Source organism: Gouania willdenowi, chromosome 9 (assembly GCF_900634775.1).
Source record: "Gouania willdenowi chromosome 9, fGouWil2.1, whole genome shotgun sequence".
Taxonomy (NCBI): domain Eukaryota; kingdom Metazoa; phylum Chordata; class Actinopteri; order Blenniiformes; family Gobiesocidae; genus Gouania; species Gouania willdenowi.
The window spans coordinates 29,293,281-29,314,373 of record NC_041052.1 but is presented as its reverse complement, the minus strand read 5'-3'; the positions used below and the strand labels follow the sequence as shown (position 1 = coordinate 29,314,373).

General features: G+C 36.9%; 1 protein-coding gene and 1 long non-coding RNA gene across 2 annotated transcripts; both read left to right on the top strand.

Moving 5' to 3' along the window:
- Positions 1-4,060: 4,060 nt before the first annotated feature.
- Positions 4,061-8,726, top strand: LOC114469515 (potassium voltage-gated channel subfamily V member 2-like). The gene is made up of 2 exons (XM_028457071.1): positions 4,061-5,392; positions 8,466-8,726. Exons 1-2 carry the CDS (start codon positions 4,061-4,063, stop codon positions 8,724-8,726), a joined length of 1,593 nt encoding a protein of 530 aa, XP_028312872.1.
- Positions 8,727-13,544: 4,818 nt separating this feature from the next.
- Positions 13,545-19,340, top strand: LOC114469822 (uncharacterized). The gene is made up of 4 exons (XR_003674803.1): positions 13,545-13,702; positions 16,274-16,328; positions 18,827-18,925; positions 19,008-19,340. It is a non-coding gene; the product is annotated as an uncharacterized LOC114469822 (long non-coding RNA).
- The last annotated feature ends 1,753 nt before the right edge of the window (positions 19,341-21,093 follow it).

Below are 21,093 nucleotides of genomic sequence, written 5' to 3'. Positions count from 1 at the left end.
ACATGGTTATTTGGTTGTGTTATAAAACAATCTTGACAGTAAAGTTGAATCTTTATAGACTTAAATATTCCTCTTAGCAGCCTGTTCACTTGGGGGATTTGCTACGCTTATGGTAGTTATTAAGAATTTGTCAAAAAAAAAAAAAAAAAGTTATGGTTTAAAGGTGCAGTCTGCAACTCTTATAAAAGTGACTTTTTGTCATATTTGCTAAATCTGTCACTATGTAAGGACAGCCTTACATCAAACTAGTAGTTTGTGTAAAAAACAGGCTCATTGAGTCCCCCCTGCTGCTCCTGCAGCCTTTGGCAGATTGCCAGAATGCATCGCGACCGAGCAAAAAGAACCAATCAGAGCCAAGATTGTGTTTGATGGGCTGTCTGACAGCTGTTGCTCACAGTCCGGGGCTGAAGCACTGTCTTTTTTACAGTGTATAGTCTGGAGGAGTAGAAGATGGAATTAGCGACTTTTCTTCTTGAAAGGTAATTACTGCTGCTTGATTTACATTATGATTGATGTGTAATTGTTACACTAGAGCTCTGTGGTGCATGCGTTGCCTCCGTTTGGGCTGCTGTAAGTGACACTGTGTTGTTGCTGCTGCTGAGGTGTGTGCACATAGAGAGAGAGAGAAGCGCTGCAGTGATATGCTTTTAACAGAGCATGTTATATTACTGTGATGTTGCTGTCTGGCTAACGTTAGCTTGTTAGCTCCTCTGAGGAAGGGATTTTGGAAAGTTTGGAGGCAGGGCAAGAGAGCAGTGGGGAAACAGGTGGAGAGAGGGATCTGAGAGTCGCAGACTGCACCTTTAAACACTTCCAGGGGTTAAGGAAAAGTGGATAGGAGAGGACATAGGAGAGACTATTCGGACGCAGCCTATATTATAGCCAGATGTAGTTTCCCTCCTCCCCACTGCGTGTCACTGTACAAACCCTCAAGCTGCTCATTGCTCTGGTTGGACTAATGAAAATTAAATAAATAATAGACGTGGGTGCATCATTTCAGTTTTTATTGTTATTATTATTATGTACACATTTTATTATATTTTGGTCAGTATATTATTATTACTTAAGTATCTAAGTATTTAATTGGTGGAGAAGGTCTCACCCCTGCCTCAACCATTTTATCAATGACTTTAAGTTGTAATTTTCCTCTTCAAAACTGTAGAAAACTGATCATGGCAAAAAAAATGACATCTGACTTATCAGTCTTACTTTTGTTTTAAATGTATAAAGTCAAACTCCTTTTGGTTTTTATTTTTCTCTGCCTTACAATGTGTGTTAGAGGGTATTTTTTTGTTTTTACTGTCTCTCTGCTTGGTTTGTGATATAGTGTGTACAGTTGTTCTACTGCTATTACCTCTACAAGACATTGTATCTTGTTGTTGTAGTACATTTATATGTGTACTATTGAAACATTTAACAAACCATGTCGGTTTACATTCAAATATTACGTCCCAGGAGCTCTGTTGTAAGGATTGTGAACGAAGGAAGTAACGTAGTTTAAGCGACTGCGTTAAAAGGCAGTGAAAGGATCAGGCCGTGTTTTTTTTTACCGAAGTAAATTCCGTTACCATATGCGTGCATATATTGGGTAGCACCGCCTACTAATTAAAGTGCCATCAGCAAGGAGACCAGCTTGCTACACACGATATTGGATTTTTGTCCGATAACTGATACCAATGATTTCCCCCCCACACACCTATGCAGAGATCCTCTAGATTATGTAGTGGTAATAACGTACAGAATTATTCTGCATACTCTTCATCACATTGGCCTGCTGGCAAACACAGACTAATTTGATGTAACAACATCAGTAATCATTACTTGTGCAAAACAAGAAGAATACTTCAACTTACGTTATGTAAAACATTTCATATTTATTCATGAATATTGTTTAAAGCAAACAATAAATATACTTGCTGCTTATCCTACTTAAAACAGTTACTACCTATTTACCAATGTTTTTTGTTTTTCAGTGGTAAAAAAAGCATTTTTACGAGAATGTCCAAGCATTCTGTGTCCTAACTATACATGATGAAAAAAAACATTAGTGAATAATTTGTCTTTGAGATTATTAAGAGCCTCTTACTTCCACTAATTTACAGTCTGTTCCTCACAGAAAAAACAGCAGTCACAACTCTCCACAGGGGATCAATGAGGCATCTACTTATGGGTTAATGGGTTAATCAAGGAGGCAAAGCCTGTTGTTTTATCAGTTAATTATATCAGAGGAATGGCTGATGTCCGATACATATTTTTAAAGCCAATATCGGCCATGACCAATAATGTGCCACTTGCACCACTACTTCAAACTAATTGATAAGAGGAGAGCAGATATGAACCTAAATCCCTTATAGAATAGTAAGTGGAAAGGAATAATAAATAAATAAACAAGGAAGAAAAAAACAAGAAGCAAATCAATTGTTTGATTGTCATGTATTATCGGGTGTGTCCCATCTATCAGGGTGTACAGCAGAAATTATTTCAAATCCCTCATACAAACAATCACAGTCACACATATTTAGGTTTCATCCATCCATCCATTTTCTGACCCACTTTGTCCTATTTCAGGGTTGCAGGGGTCTGCTGATGCCTCTCTCCAGCTCACACTGGGAGCAAGCAACAGGGCACCAGTGTATTGTAGGGCAACACACAAACAAACAACCACACTCACATTCACATTCACTCCTATGGGCAATTTAGAGACTCCAATCAACTTAACAGTCATGTTTTTGGATTGTGGGAGGAGGTCAGAGTACGCAGCACAGGGAGAACATGCAAGCTCCACACAGAAGGGACCCAAGTGTCCACCCAAGGGTTTGAACCCAGGACCTTCTTGCCGTGAGGCGGATGTGCTAACCACTAAGCTACCATGTGCCCACATTTAGAAATACACTACCAAAGAATATGGGAACTTTAATATGAAGACATTATGTCTGAGTTAAAAAATGGAATGGACCCAATACTGTTATAGCTGATTAAGCATTGTCAAAATAAATGCAAATTGATGATTTAATTATTCAAAATGGTTTCATCTGGTTTCATCATTTTCAACAGGGACAAAAGTTGTTCCCTGTTGACTCTGCCTATGTTTCCATGTTAATTATAAATCCCTTGCAATGCACTGCACTAAAAAGACTACTCTGAAAGTCTGGTGCTTTAGCTGAACCTAAATCTATGGTAGTGTTAACCAAATCAAAGCTGGTAGCCAGCACAAAAGTGAACAAAGTATTAAGCTTATGTCGCGATGGACACTGGCCTTATGTTAAACCGTATATGATCAACCTGTGTTGTTAATCAGCAGGGTAATAATCTGTTGTGTGAACAGAGGATTAATGGTAAAGAAACCTATTTTATGATGCTGGTCTTTCACATTAGTGTGACACTTTCTATCACCAGGATAACATTATCTTTGATGTATTTTTCTAGGATGTGGCTCTTTCAGATGTCTAAAGAATTGTATGCCCCTTCCTATCAGGAAGTAGGCTAATGCTTAAAGCCCTTATCCTCTTTTATTTATCCACAAGCCGTCTTTGTCTGTCCTCACTACGAGGAATCTGAAACCCCTGCAGGATATCAACATACACGCCATAATTTATTATGATTTTTCATCCAAGTCTTCATAGTAAAGAAATAATAGTTAAGAGGAATATAAATCAAATTCAGCACTATGGTATTTGCATCTGTCATCTGTTGAAACTTTTCTAAGATGGTTAAAAAGCTGTACTGATTTTAAAAAGATAAATATACACAATTTTTATTATAAACCTATATTTCATCAGTGTTAAAAAACAAAACAAAACAGCCATTCTTACAGTGTTCAAAAATCCCTTGATTATAACCTAAGAATGGGTGTGTTTTGTCTGGATGTCACACAGCCAATGTCATTTCAGCCCGTCAGCTCAGCAGAGGATAATAGTATTTAAATGTCCAGTAAGCATGAGGATCTTCTCAGTCAGCAACATTAACGGGGCCATGAGGCGCCCTGTCCTCAAGTGAAGGGATTGATAGACAATGCTAATGCTTGCTGGTCTTTTTGTGCTGTAATTTAAGGGGCACCATCATGGGCAGCACCAAGAAGGTCAGCATACAGAGCCGACGGCAGAGTCTCTTTCCCAGCTACAAAGTGAAGGATTCAGGCATCGGTCGAAGACCCTCAGAGCTTGTTTACCCTTTAGCAAAGGAGAGCTGCGTTAAAACATGGAATTCTTTGCAGGAGTTGAAGAGAGACATCTATGACATCTATGCAGAGTATGAAGATGAAGAAGATGACCAAATTCTGCTCAGCCTCTCCAAACAGATCTCATTCTCTAAAAAGGACTATATGATTAACATTAATGTAGGTGGGAAGCCCTACCAGATTACCTACAAGATGGCAGCTAAGTACCCCAAGACCAGGATAGGACGCCTGGCCACCTACACTGACCACAGCATGAAGCTGGACTTGTGCGATGACTACACTGTGACAAACAATGAGTTCTTCTTTGACAGAGACCCAGACATCTTCCACACCATCTTCAACTTCTACAGGACGGGAGTTCTGTGGATTAAGGATGAGTTGTGTCCCCGAAACTTCCTGGAGGAGATCAACTACTGGGGTGTGAGGATTAAGAACACTCATCGCTGTTGTCGCATCTCTTTTGAGGAGAGGCAGGATGAGCTGAACCAGCAGCTGAAGATCCAGAGGGAGTTGGAGGCAGAGGTGGAGATCGAGGAGAACGAGGAGTTGTTTCATGACATGTTCATGGGCCAGGAGCGCAGAGCGATCTGGAATCTGATGGAGAAACCATTTTCCTCAATAAAAGCAAAGCTGATGGCTGTGGCATCCAGTCTGTTTGTGCTGGTCTCCCTAGTAGCAATGACTCTCAACACAGTGGAGGAGATGCAGTACAGCACTGCATCAGGTCATCTCAGTGGGAAGACCTACTGGGAGTACATGGAGTCCATGTGCATCGCCTTCTTCACAATGGAGTACCTGCTGCGTCTGATATCCACACCTGACCTTTGGTCCTTTGGCAGGAGCGTGCTGAATACAGTGGACCTAATCGCCATCATGCCTCAGTATCTACAGGCCATCCTGGAGTTCTTTGACAGTGAGGACAACTACATAAAGCACGAGGCAGACATGCAGGCAGTGGGACAGGTGGGGAAGCTGGGCCAGGTGTTGAGGATCATGAGGCTAATGCGGATCTTTCGCATCCTGAAACTGGCGCGTCACTCCACGGGTCTGCGAGCATTTGGCTTCACACTGCGGCAGTGCTACCAGCAAGTGGGCTGCCTCTTCCTCTTCATCGCTATGGGCATCTTTACCTTCTCTGCAATGGTTTACACTGTGGAGCATGACATGCCACAGACCAATTTCACCAGCATACCGCATGCTTGGTGGTGGGCCGCTGTGAGTATTTTCATTGTTTAGTTCCTTTTAACCATGTCCAAAAAAAAAAATATTAATAGTTAAATAAATACATTTGGAGTGTATATATATATATATATATATATATATATATATATATATATATATATATATATATACTGTATATATATATAATTTTTTTTTAATTACTTACGCAAAACTTACAAAAATAGGAAATTGGATTTTTCAAATGGCAGTTTTTCAAAATTGCATAAAAAGAAAAACCTAATTATAAAATATTTTACTAATTTATCAAACTGAATTCAACAAACTGGCAGCACGGTGGAGTAATTGTAAGCACATGGAAGGTCCTGGGTTCAAGCTCTAGATGTATACACTGGGTCTTTTCTGTGTGTGGAGGTTGTACAATCTCCCAGTGCTTGTGGGGGTTCTCTCTGGGTATTCCAGTCTCTTCCCCACTTTAACTAAAGCTCTTCCCTTCCACAGAACTTAACACAACTCCAAACTATCAAATGAATTAAAATCTTCAAATTTTGAGAATTTTTTTTCTCAAACATTAGTTATTTCAAATCTACATAAAAACAACTATTAAAAATTGACTAGCACAGTTTTTATTAGTAAAAAAAATTAAAAGCTTGAAGCTTTGTTCAAAGAGAGGATTTTAACATTGATTCACAACCAGAAATTTTCTGGTTGTGAATTTAGTTTATCATTTAAAGTGTTGACACAATACTTTGATTCACCCAGTGCGTCCTGTTGCCATAAATAAACCCATTAACAGATCGCCCCCCTCCCTCGTTGAGCAGAGGATAGAATCTTACATCTAATCCCAGGGGAAGGAAATGATAATCCTCTGAATGATTGTGAATGTTACGGGGATGGAAAACATGAGCTCCTGTGAGCGGCTCAGACATCCTTTACTACTGTCCTACAGTCTGTTGACTAGATGGAAGAGGAAGCAGCAACAATGTCTTATTTTGTTGAGAAACATTTATAAATTGCATAACCTAAAAACTATGATGTCAACTATAGCAGGGACCGTAAAGCTCTTCCAGAGTTTAGTTTTTAGTTTTACAAAGGATACGCTGGATTACACACACATGCATACGTGGAGTTTGCTGGGGTAGGTTCATTATAGTTGTCCCAAATAAAATAAAAAATACCATTCTTAATATAATGTGCATAATATATAAACATTTTGTGTCATAAAACACAGTGACTGTACAAAATATGTAAAAATAGTTCTTTTTTGGCGCTCTAGTCATGAGACTTATTGGTTCTTCTTCTGTTGACACTGCATCCAGCAGTTCATGTATGGTACTGCAGCAAAAACGAAACAGAAAGCGGCCTGATTTTATCATGAATTTACAACATTAATCTAAAAACGTTTAATGACAAGGTCAGCCTCACAGAGCTAAAAAAAAAAGTAGCGGAGCTGCTTTCTTCTTGTAAATAGCATTTAAACGACACAACGACACACATTTTTGTCGTCAATGTAATCAGTTATGTTACAAATCATTTTTGCATTTATTGTATATGTTACACACATTGTCGTTGGGGCAAATTTTGAGACGATCTTTATATTTAATTCTATTTTTTCTTTTGCCCCCCCTGGCAACAATCTCAAACTCCGCCTATGCACAGACGTGAGCTTCAGTGTGTGCCGTATGTTGTGCAGTTACTTCAACAATAACAGATTGTATCTGTGATAGTAAGCAATACGAGGGACATATAGAACAGCATTGTGAGTGAAGGACAACAATGTTGTCTCAGAGTGGGATAGAGATAATGATTTCTCTTGTGCCAAGCGACATGTTGTAACACTTATTACTGAATCCACCACAACTCAGAATCAACGCAAGATGATTTCAAACCTCTGCCTTTGTGCAAAAAACCTTACCTTTGCAGGTTTATCCAGGTTCCCCCACACAGTCCAAAATCATGTATGTTTGATATGTATGTCAGGTATTCGGTGAGATGAGATACTGTTTAATAGAAGGATATTTAGTCTCAATCATCCTGAGACAAACTGAAAAAGTAAAAATCTGGATTTCAGTACTTTAGGTTCATTCCGCTTACAGCAATGTTTTTTTGGTATCCCCACATAAAATCCCATTAACTGGTTTGCTTGAGGTCTCTACAGACATTTTAACTGTCTTCACATTTAGTCATGTGAAGCCCTGTCTAAAGTGGCCCCTGCCCTCCAACAACTGGAACAGCAACACATTTTCACTCCACTTTATGGACTTAAATATAACGAGTATAAATTAATTCAGAACATGATTTTATTCGCAGTAGGAAAAGAAAATGTGATAAAGTGTTTGTCTTCTGATTTCAAGCAGTTGCTCAACCATAAAATAATGTTTAATAACATACACATGCTTCACTCTCCTGACATGAGACTTGTATTTAATCCAATTCCAAATTTGTTTTTATGATGTTACAAAGTTAAACCAACAGTAGATGTCTTCCTTGTATCATATCAAAGTTTCTACAGGAGATTATCACCAAGGTCGAGTTGTTTGTGATGCACTCAAAGACCCTCATTTATTAACTGTTCATACGTTCAGATCTGTGCATATGACGTGCTTTTGAGCTCCGGTATTAATCAATTCTGACGTGATCGTACGCTACGATCAGACTTCACGTCTGGTCTGACCTAGTGTACGCAAACCTGAGTGTGTGGATTTGTGCTGCAGCACAGGAAAATGTGACTGAGACTGAAATTAAAGTATTAAATGAGCCTCAGCTGTTATTTAGGCAAAAGTAGACACACTTTCAGAATAGATCAAAATGGATTATTAATGGCGTTCGCCAGCCTGACGAGTTTAAATGTAAAGAATTGTATTGGTCAAATAGCAGGATCTACATATTTAGTCTGTGGGTGACTCTTCCACAGAGCGTTTAAATGAGCTCCTTAAATTCTAGTTTTCACACTATCAAAAAGTTTTCTTCTTTAGATTTTATTCAGTGGGAAAGTAGCATATTTAGAATTATACATAATAAAAACAAGATTTAGAAATATGTAAATACAGGACTATCATACACTTTCTGTTTGCGTATTATCGCTGACCCTCTCCTCTTTCCCTCACAGGTCAGCATCTCCACGGTGGGCTATGGAGACGTCTACCCTGAGACCATTCTGGGACGGATTTTTGCTTTTGTCTGCATCTCCTTTGGCATCATCCTCAATGGCCTGCCCATTTCTATTCTATTTAACAAGTTCTCTGACTATTACTCTAAACTGAAATCCAACGAGTACACAGCCTCGCTGAAGAATAGAGGCAAAGTTAGATTGGCTGAAAGGACAATGGAAAAGCTTAGCCAGTGCTTGGGAAACGCCCACACCGATTAACAAAAGTCAATAAACTTGCATTGTTTTATGTTTTAATAATGAAAGAACAGATGCTTGAAGGTTCAATTTTCAAAGGGGATGATGTATGAGAAGAGTAGGCAGTAAAAGGAGGACAAAAAGCAAATAAGTGTAATTTTATAAAATGTGAACATAGTTCAAACGTACAATATGTTACGGGTTTCATTTATTCAGACAACTGTTTTACTTTGATGTCCTGACATGTGTCGACTGCCAACTGTCAGTCTTCTTCAGAGGTCGCTTTGCCGTGTCCTTGACTTCCTTGTAATAATTTCAGCAAGTTATTTTTGTCTTCTTTTTAAATAATAGTTCACAATTTTCTACATCTTGCTCCACTATCAGTGTTTATATCCTAGCATCTCTTCCTGGTGAATAAAGCTTTTATATTCCTACTAAGACTCAGGTCAGAGTCCATGATAAGACCAACGTTTAGGCTGCGTCAGAGCAATAGCTTTGACTTCTTCTCTGTGGCTCCTGAAACTAACATTTCAGTTTAATTTCATCTGTGTGGGTATGATCATTTCATTAAGTGCTTGCATGTGGCAGGTGGGAGCAAGCATAGATCAACATATACTATGATCAAATGTCCAAATATGATGACTCACCTCAGTCAGAGTTAGGACAATCATAACAGTTGTGCTTGAAATTTCCACTAGGTTTTCTCCACATATATAGAGGTATAAAAAAGCATTAAATCTAAAAATTTAAATCTAAATCTAAATGGTATATGTGATATCTAAATGTTAAATCTATATCTAAATTTTAAATCTAAATCTAAATGTTACATGTTATATCTAAATGCTTAATTTTATATCTAAATGTTAAATTTAAATGTTAAATTTAAATGTTAAATTTAAATGTTAAATTTAAATGTTAAATTTAAATCTACATGTTGAATGCTAAATCTACATGATCAATCTAAATCTACATGATCAATCTAAATCTAAATGTTAAATCTAAATCTAAATGTTTAATGTTAAATGTCAAATGTCAAACGTTAAATCTAAATGTTGAACTTAAATGTTTTGCACATATGCTAATTGAACCCATCCCTTGTAACCTCAACCAATACACAAGCAGAGACACACAGCCGTTCCCACCCACCTCTTCACCGTTCACCGATGCTTGCCTGGGTGATATGTATGGCTGGTTCTTTCCCAGCGGCAGAGATCGAGCGTGAGGTCCTGGCAGGTGGACGAGCTGCCCTTCACATTACACTCCCAACACAACAGTGCAACACAGTTATTACAGATATAACATATCACATTTAGATTTAGATTGAAAATTTAGATATAGATTTAACATTTAGATATAAAATATACCATTTAGATTTAGATTTAAGTATTTAGATTTAATGCTTTTTTTTTTTTTTACCTCTGTATATGTGGTTAAATGTTGTGTTAAATGTAGGAAAATGTGCTAAATATGAGAAAAGTGAGATAAATAATGAAAATGTGTTAGCTACAACTTTTATACATTTTTTTTACACTTGGCACCCCATACTTTTCAGGTAATCAATAAAAGCAGAAAGTAATTGAATTGATACTAACGGCTACATTTTCCAATTGTTGGTGTATGGTTGTTTATCAATGAGGATCATAACACAACAGGATTGAACATCACTGCAATAAATAAACAATTTTGCAGTTTATTCTCAGGCTAACAGACGTTCACAGACACTACTTAAATAACTAACATTGACTTTTCACACATTTAAAGGGTGAACCAGGCCAGGATACTCCAAATATGTCAGATAGTGATGCACCAAAGTCATGTTCATTTGAGAATATTCTGAGGCCAAAGATTTGAAGTTTTAAAACCTTTAAAGTGTGCCCTTTACCCACTTTTCTTATGATAGAACCATTCATCATTACATGTGACATGATGTGGTTCAACTATCATGTGCTCGATCATATCTTTTTCAATTCTCAGTGATGTTAAAATTAGTTTGTAAGGAAATGTTTACATGTATCATATTTTTACAATTTGTAAATTTGTTTTTGTAAGTAAGGAATAAAAAATATTTTGAAATAATTTTATGGTATTTTTTTTAATTGTACGAAAAAAAACTTTGCTGAGAGGATCTGTTTAATTTCAGCACAAGGCAAGGCAAATTTATTTGTATAGTGCATTTCATACACAAGGCAACTCAAATTGCTTTACATGATACAACATTCAACAGAATTAAATCAATAAGAACATTTAAAATCATCAGTAAAATCAATTAAAATCATCAACAACCACAATACATCAACAAAATGACCAAAAATCTCCCTCTCAATCATACGCAGTTGAGAAAAAAGTGCCTTTAACTTTGATTTAAAAATGTTAACATTAGATGCTGACTTCAGCTCTGCTGGCAATTTATTTCACTTCTTTGCAGCATAACAACTAAACACAGCATCACCCTGTTTACTGTGAGCTCTGGGCTCCACTATCTGACCTGTGTCCATAGATCTGAGAGACCTGCTGGGTTCATACCTGACTAACATGTCACTGATGTATTCTGGACCAAACCTATTCACACATTTATACACCAGCAGCAGAAGAAAGACAAATGCTTCTTTCTGAAAGGTTTATTATTCCTAAAGCTTTAAAAGTTGTGCTTTTTACATTTGGAAAATAAATTACATTTAAAAAAAAATAATATTCTTACAAGCTTTTGCTAGGCTATGCTATGTTTGTTGTTGTCTTTATTTATGATAATAAATGCAGATTATGGTGTCAATAAACGCGCTGAGACACTCTCCACTGTGAGCAGTACACACACACACACACACACACACACACACACACACACACACACACACACACATATATATATATATATATACAGTCAGGTCCATAAATATTGGGACATCAACACAATTCTCATCTTTTTGGCTCTAAACAGCACCACAATGGATTTGAAATGAAACAAACTGTCAGCTTGAGGATATTTACATCCAAATCCGGTGAACAATGTAATAATTACAACAGTTTGTATATGTGCCTCCCACTTTTTAAGGGACCAAAAGTAATGGAACAAATTTTACCATCATAAATCAAATTGCAGTCAATGACAGCCTGAAGTCTGGAAGGCATAGACATCACCAGATGTTGGGTTTCATCCCTGCTGATGCTCTACTGCAACTGTCTCTACTTACTGCTTGTTCTTGGGGCAGTTTCCCTTCAGTTTTGCCTTCATCAAGTGAAATGCATGCTTGATCAGATTCAGGTCAGGTGATTGACTTGGCCATTGCATAATATTCCACTTATTTGCCTTAAAAAAAACTTTGGTTGCTTTGGCAGTATGTTTGGGGTCATTGTCCATCTGCACTATGAAGCACCGTCCAATGAGTTCTGAAGCATTTGGCTAAATATGAGAATATAATATCGCCCGAAACATGTCAAAATTCATCCTGCTACTTTTGTCAGCAGTGACATCATCAGTAAATAAAAGGGAACTAGTTCCATTGGCAGCCATACATGCCCACACCATGACACTACCACCTCCATGCTTCACTGATGAGGTGGTATGTTTGGGATCATGAGCAGTTCCTTTCTTTCTCCATACTCTTCTCTTCCCATCTCTCTGGTACAAGTTGATCTTTGTCTCATCTGTCCATAGAATGTTGTTCCAGAACTATAAAAGCTGTTTTAGATGTTGTTTGGCAAACTATAATCTGGCCTTTCAGGTTCTGAGGTTCACCAGTGATGTACATCTGGTGGTGAACCCTCTGTATTCCCCCTGGTGATTGTTGACTGTGACACACACACCTACCTCCTGGAGAGTGTTCTTGATCTGGCCAACTGTTGATAATTAATTACAATTATGATTTAATTTTAATTGTAATTGTAATTGAAAAATATATGTTGCTGTTGTAATTGAGTTCAGATAATTAACTTTGTAATTGTAATTGGAATGGAAATTCAATAAAAAGTGTCAATTACAATTTAATGAAACACAAACCTGTGGAACCATGTTACAATTCTATGGCTTACACATACATAGTTATCAGTTATTAAAACATGTTTCATATAAATTTTTCCCACTACCTGTCAGTTCTCTTGAGGATCATTTTACCATTTTTAAAAAATAGAAATCAAGGGCTATACTGGCAGAAAAAAGACTCAGACACCCACGCCAAAAATATTAATGTCAACATTTAAATTGATTAGGAAGCCAAAGAGATGAGAAGTGAACTGGATGATCAATAATATGTTTTTAGTGTATTTTACAGCTGTTTTAAGACATGGGTCAAAACTGACCCGTTATCATAAGAGATGCTAACAGAAAGCTAATACAGAGGGTGTATATTTTAGGCTCAGTAATCGTGAATAATTGAATTCAAACTTTAGTAATTGGGAACGTAATTGTAATTGACTTTCAGCTGAAAAATAAAAGCTTTAATTTTAGTTATAATTGAGAAAAAAAAAATGCAGGTCATCGTAATCGTAATTGAGTTGTATTTGAACATGGATAATTGAAGACGGAATTGTAATTGAACCATGTAATTGACCCTAACCCTGCTAGTCGTCCTCCCACACAATGTGATTGGTTGTCTGCACATAACTTGACAAACGTTATAAAAGTGCACAAAATATAGCTTGAGGAATGGAGACAGGACCCCAGACAGAAACGCTGTTATGGATATAAAGAAGGAAGAAGATCTCTGATAGATTTCCTAAAGTAGACTGGAATAATAGAACTACACTTAGAAATCTAGTATAAATATATCTATGGAGCTACACGTGTAAAGAGCAGGGGGCGCTAATGCAACAACTCGGTTTCCAACCTCAGTTTAAAAACAGCGAAGAAGAAGAAGAAAAAGAAGCCGACGACGCAGCAGCAGCAGCAGCAGAAGAAGAAGAAGAAGAAGAAGAAGAAGAAGCAGGTGATAAAGTGACCTCTGTTGCTAACTGTTAGCTTGCTGTGAATAATGGCTCCTCCAGTTGCAGTTTCGCCTTTGATTAAGGTAAGTGTTTACTGAACAGTTACTAAACCCATGATCTGAACCTATTTTTATTTGTCAGTAAAAATCCTTGTTGTGAGTGTTGCGTTAGCCGTCCTTCAGAGAGCGCTAACCAGCTAGCTGCTTCTTTGGAAGCGCTATTTAATATGTTTACATTAAAGCTGGTAAAACATACAAACGTATTGGTGAGTTTAACATTGTTTACGTAAACGATAATAACTTTCCCTGCTTTTAATACTATATTTAAATGACAATGACACGACTTACTGCGTTGACACCAGAATCATTGAAAACTAATGGCGATCTAACACCGTGCGTTGTTACACTGAGTTTTGTTACAACTCTATAATGTAATAAATGTTTCATCTTATTGAGTCCTGTGAACTCTCAGACTATTACAGTTCTTCTGACTCGGGCTGTTAAACTCATTCCTGGATGGCCGCAGTTCTGCATGTTTTGGATGTTTTCTTGCTCCCTAACACATCAGATTGGAATGAATGGCTCACTATGAGACTTTCTGCATTATGGTAAATGTGTCTGATTCTGATGTGCAGGAGGGAAACATCTACAACATGTAGGGATGCAACGATTCACTCAACTCCAGATACAATTCGATTCACGATACTGGGTTCACAATACGGTTTTCTCACGATTTTCTATACAAAATGGGACTGTAGACAAATGATGACTGAAAAATATTCGTTTATTTTTTTGGGAAAAAACTAGAAAATATTTTCCTTTTATTTTTCATTGTCAAAAGAATCCTTTGATAAACTAATCAAAACAATGCAATTTAACTAAAAATAAATCTTGAATGAAATAAATAAAAGATTAATACAAATGAAGAAAAAGCCTATTCACTTAAATTCTGGTTCTATAGTAAATGGAATAATAGTTACTTTTCTTTTTAAAAGTGCAACTGAAATAGACTGCCAGCTATTCATACGCAGCACCCCTCATTGGCCAGTTTAGGTGACGTGAAACATGCATCACATGACTTAAAGTTCTATAAGTTTTATTTTAGCTCACATTTATTTTTAGCTTCCCCGCTAACCCTTTTATTTTAGCCCTAATCCTAAACCAGGAAATTCCCGAAAATGTAAGGTTTTTTTTTTTTTTTGTAAATGGATTTTTAAAGGTGGAATTTGCTGTGTTAAATATTTTACAATGAAAAAATATATATGACAGAAGTGGGATTCGAACCCACGGCAGCGGAAGGAAGAATTCTTGAGTCAGGCACTTATGTATAAAAGGTCCAGAAAACACTAGTTTCCGTATCAATAGAACCCCGGGACTATTGATTTTTGTATCAATAGACCTGCCTTACGCAGGTCTATCAATAAACAACGTATCAATAAACGTCTCCTCCGTTGGCGGACACCGCAGGTACAAGGCGCCGCTGCTTCACAGGCCGCTGGGTGTAGCCGGCGTAGCAATCCAAAGCTACGTAGTAGGTCCAGAGTTGCCACATCTACCAGACTATAACTGTTTGATTTACCTAAATCTAAGATTGCTAAGAATACTATATTAGAGTAATTATGCTGCAGGTTGAGTGAGAAATTACACGAGTTATCCGTTTAATACGCGCCACCAAATACGTATGAATATGGCAATATACAGACGCCGGAAAACTTACCGAGTTCATTTTCATTTACCTTTCGGTTAATTAATTTATTGATTATTGGCCCAGGCCTAGCTCTGAGTTCCTCTCTTGTTACTAGCCAATGTGGTAGGATGAGGCACTGAGTTTGATATATGATATATTATGATATGATATATATGATGTGATATGATGGACCAGAATAGGTCACAATGACGACAATATTTTTTTCAAAGGAAAAAGGTGCACACACAAAAATTTAAGTGAAAATAACAATGCTTTTATTTGACTTTAAATCTCAACACTTACTGTGGGTATGACATTTTCAACTCAATAAGAATATAAAAATAAACACTATCAATAACAATCTGGTGTGTAGTAGATTGTGTGGATTCAAACAAAAAAAAAAAACAGCCAAAATGTAATAACATTAATACATGGATCATTATAGTAGTTAATTTGATTTCTAATGATAAATGTAGCTTTCCTAGTTATTTTATTGTATTTCACATAAGGCCCACATGGACACCAGAATCTTTTATCAAGGCATTTTTCTTTATATTTAATTAAAATGTCAGGAAAACAGTAATACGTGCATTAGATTCTTAGTTCCTGCCAAAACGCGTGTTTTTTAAAAAGTGGTTCATATGCGTCCTACAATTAGACCCATCGTCCTTTATCTTTATTTACCACCAACATGAGTTCCTATCGGATGGTAAATTGTTGGATGCCTGAGTCCATTTAAGGCTATTCTTCACTTCCACATCGAGGACAGCATGCCATACAAATATTGATTGTCACTAGTGTAGGAAAACTTAAATGACTGATCATAAAGTGGAAATATACTTAGGTTAACTATCTTAATGGTCTGTATTTGTAGTCTGTGTGGAACTTAAGGACTGAGATTAATCTGCAACCAACCACTCTCATTGCAAATTGAGTCCTAATATTGTGTTCTTTTTCTTCTATTGCAGACAGCCAGGTATTCAGCTCTTATTGCTGGTATCCTCTATGGTAAAAAGAGATATGGTGAGTGTTTTTTAAGAAATCCTACCATGTGTGGCATTTAGTGCACTCAGCCCTGTGATCAAATAAAATGTTAGACTGCAGAAACATTGGGACGTTTGCTCCAAAGTTGCTGAAATTACAGGGTTAGCCCACAGATTCCCAACCTTTTGTGGGTCAGTACCCCATTTTGATATCACAAATGTCCGGCGACCCCAGAGACATTTTTTTCCAGAATGAGTTTTTGATCATGTTTATGAAAGTGTTTTACAAATACAGAGTAGCCAGGATTAGTGCACAAAGCGACAACTAACAGGATGCACCACCTTGGATATTTTTATTAGAGAGAGTTTAAGGGTGCTTTCACACACAGGTCGGTGGACTTGGTGCGATTCAGGCGGTGAATCTGCAACGTTGTTGCACTTTAATTTGATCTGGTCTGCCTTAACACATTCTATTCGCCAAGTGCACCAAACTTTCTGAACAACGTTACGCAGGCAAAACGGTCGGTCGCCGATTGGACAGAATATTTCAACCTCCAATGCCGTGACCACGTGGCACTGCCCTGTCACTACTGACAGTCGCCCCATTACGTCCTATATTTGGTTTTTCCTCCTATGTTTTCCAAAGGAAGAGGAGCTAACAAGCTAACGTTAGTCTGACAGCAACATCACAGTAATATAACATGCTCTGTTAAAAGCATATCACTGCAGGGCTTCTCTCTCTCTCTGTGCACACACCTCAGCAGCAGCAGCAACAACTCAGTGTCACTTACAGTACCCACACGGAGGCTGCTGCGCGCACATGAACGCATGCACCACAGAGTTCTAGTGTAACAATAACAAATCATACATAATGTAAATCAAGCAGCAGTAATTACCTTTCAAGCAGAAAAGTCCCAAATTCCATCTTCTACTCCTTCGACTGTTTGGTCCTAGTTGTTTTCTCACATGGTTAAAGACCGCACCATGCTTCGCTTGAGGCGAACCGAGAACTATATTTTTTAGAGGCCCAGAGTTTGTTTGTTTGCTCTACACCAGCGTTCCAGGGACCTTTCACATATCACAAAAAGACAGAAGTATCCGAGGAAGCGTAGTGCGGAGCAAAGAGGCGTGTGTGAAAGCACCCTATGTATAGATAACGGTTGTTTATCTATTGTGTGTGATGTGTTCATTTGAAAAATACTAATAATTTAAAAAATGTAAAAATATAATTTTAATTACTAGACATTTCAGGGGACCCCATTTTAATTCCATGCGACCCAACATGGGGTCCCGACCCCAAGGTTGAAAAACACTGGGTTAGTCTTTCAAAGTGGACAAATTATTAAAGCTCTTTACAATTTTGTAGCATTTTTAAAAAAATAGTATTTTCTTTTGTTTTCAACAGTGTTCAAGGACAAACACAACTACATATTCCAAACTCACTGTCCTTAAAATGTCCACACTTGTATTTAAAAAGAATAGAAAAAGAAAATAAACTGAAAGGGAAAAAAAGCGTAGCTCAGAACCAGGATGTAATTGAGAAAACTTAAACAGCGTCTGTAGAAAGGAGAACTGTCCTCAAATTTGCATCACACATACAAAAATTATTTACAAAAGCGTAAATAGATTTCTGTAAGTCTGACACAGTCAGGTCTATGTTGTTGAACATATAGTAGCCATTCTTTAGTTTAACATGCTATCAATTTCTCCATACCATATGTTTAGCATTACATCTAACCATTCATCAACAGTAGGCATCAGATCACAGCGCCATCTCCTGGTTATTGCTTTTTTACAGGCCAACGTCATAATCCTCAGTAATTTAACATCATGTTTATGTTTAAAGTCTTTAATATCTCCAGATACAAAATCTCAAAATTAGTTGGAATCTTAATTCTGACCTCTTCCATTATTTTCACTATCTCTGTCCAATATTGATTTATCAAGACTATGTGGAAATTATGTTTTAGCGTTTAATGTCTCTGTATTTTCTGTGCACAGGGTCACAAAGTACCGTATCATGTGTTTTTCAGACACACTCTCTGCAGAATGATGAGTTTGTAGTTTTCCACTGGTTATTGTTACCGTAGCAATGTATTTAATTATATACGGGCAGATAGGGACAAAATCCTAGGGATGTCCCGATACAACTTTTTCACTTTTGATACGATTCCTTGAGTATTGGTCGATACCGATACAATACGATATCAGCAGAAATCATACATACTTTTATTACTTATTATGTAGTGTGGAATGTTATAAAAGGCTTTGATCATGTGATGTTGCTCAAACAGAGAACAATAGTCAGCAACAGCAAAACTGACCCATTTATTATTAACCAATTACATTTTAACCTTCATAATATCTACAGTACTCTACAATTGAATAAATATAATATATATCGGAGATTTTAGCTGCAGTCCGATAAAAATCCAATATTCATTTTCTGGCTGTTATTGGGACACCCCTACAAAATACCACAGTAAAAATGAAGCTTATATTGGTTTATGTAATACACAATGACTGGTTCTTTTCCAGATAACCTGAAGCCCATAGCAGCTGAGGAGCGCAGGATTGAGGAGGAGGAGAAGAAGGTCCGTGAGGAGCAGGAACGCATCGCCAAGCAGTTAGCAGAAGGTACTGGAGAACGTTCTCATCAACCGTACAGCTGCTCTCTCTCTCACTCACACACTCTAATGATGATCATCTCTGTTCACAGCAAATGAAGACACCATCCTGAAGTAAAGCTTCACTTCTCTGCCTGAGGATGAAAACATCACATCTTTATGCATTTCTCCTTTTTCTGGAGTTGTCTTTGTTGTGTAAATGATGTTAGTTACAGATTAATGATAATAATAATATAAAGACATTAAACACCACAGTCTCAATCCCCATAGTCTCTGTTTGCTCCTATTGAGACCTGCATTGTTCATATTGTCATCAGTTTTGTTATATGATCAGATCTGCATCACTGAATCATTTTAATACAAGAAAACATTGGAATAATAACAATGCATACTGTATAAATAATAAAAACACAGGTGATGTTAAACTGTGTGGATGTGATTTTTAAATACCTGTAATAAAGTGTTGATATGTGAAAGGTATGGCTAACTGATGATGATGATGATCACACACCTGCATGTGACTACAGAGGTTTAAAAATATTTCATTGAAATGATAACTATCATTTTGCTGAGTTTACTTTATAATAGTTTTTTACTTATTACGTATTTGTAACAGAAGTTAAAATATTGTGTCAGGTCCAGATTTAGCTTGTTAGAATAGAGGCATCATCTACATTGTGGCTAAAGAGAGGGATAGTGAATAAAATAAAACCTGATACTTGTGGGCAGGGGTGTAGCACCATCTTGTTGGGTCCTACTGTAAGTTATGTACACTTTGTTTTTTTCACTCAAACTATGCTAGTATTTTTGCATTATTGTATAAGCTTTTGTTTTTCTTCACATTAACCCAGAGGTTCCCAATCTTTCTTGGGTCGTGACCCTATTTTAAAATCACAAATGTATATACATATATAATAAGACCTGATGCAGTGTGAAAACTGATTAACAGCTTATTTTCACACAGAATAACACAATAAAAATAATCTAAAAATGTTTCAAATTCATTTTCGTACATACATATAAAACAGACTTCTGAGCCCCTCCCCCTGTGCCTTGGGCCCTGGGTACTCAGTACCCTTTACCCCCCCAGTCCGACACCCCTGCTGGTGTAGTATTACTGGTGTTAAGGGAACATTGCTGAAGTAAAAAAAGATCAAATGTAAATGTTCAAATATTCACGTCTCCAAAACTGCACTTGTTCAGAGGTGTTATCAGGAATCAGGGTCCCACCGTCATGAAATTCCTGGAAATGTTATGAAATTTGAAAAATCACGGAATAATTTAACTGTTTTGGAAATATAGCCTATTTTATTTTAATGTTTAAAATCTATTAAAACCCAAAGATGTTGAGCGTGATCTCAAAGTGAAAGTGCTGCACATGAACAGCATCACTGAGCAGAAATCATGAGATCTCATTAGTTACATGAGTACACGGGAAAGGCTCATTGTTGTCTAATGGTCTTTTAAAATATCTTAGCAGTTTAGAACACAGTCATGGAAATTTGGTCAAATATCTCAGAAAGATTTTGAAAAATCACTGTGAAAAAAGTGTGTGAACCCTGAGGAATGTTGATACATATGACTAACGTACTCTTCATCAATCTTTCTCCAACTTTCTCTGACTATTTTGCTGTTGCCAGATCAGCTTTGCTGGTTGAACTATTTCCAGGCCATGTCATTGACCTCATGTCTGTTTTCAAAAATGCTTTATCATCTTAAAAATGACGTCATCCCCAAACATCCTTTTGATGGATGGAATAACAAGTGTACAGCATGTCACTGTAAACTTTTATTGAAGATGTAATGACAGCCATGTCCCCAATGCTATACTTTAGAACCTTGTTATTTTCTGTTTAGGTTTTAATAATGGCTTTCATTTAGCTTTTCTGTCTGTAAAGCCCATTTCCTTTGGGCAGTTTATAACTTTCTTTCTTAGTTATAGTATTTTTATTTTTTATTTATTTATTTATTTATTCAGTTTATTTCCGACATGGTTACATTATACTGTATATATTATATACTGTATATATGCAATACAAGGATAATCCACCATGGGGCAGTAATTAGTTTAGTACAGTCTTTTTTAGCAAATCTACAAGATTAGAAAGATGCACTGGTGGTTTTAGAGTTTGTTTGTTTTTTTTTTTCCAATTGTGAAAAGATTAAGGTAAGAAAAAC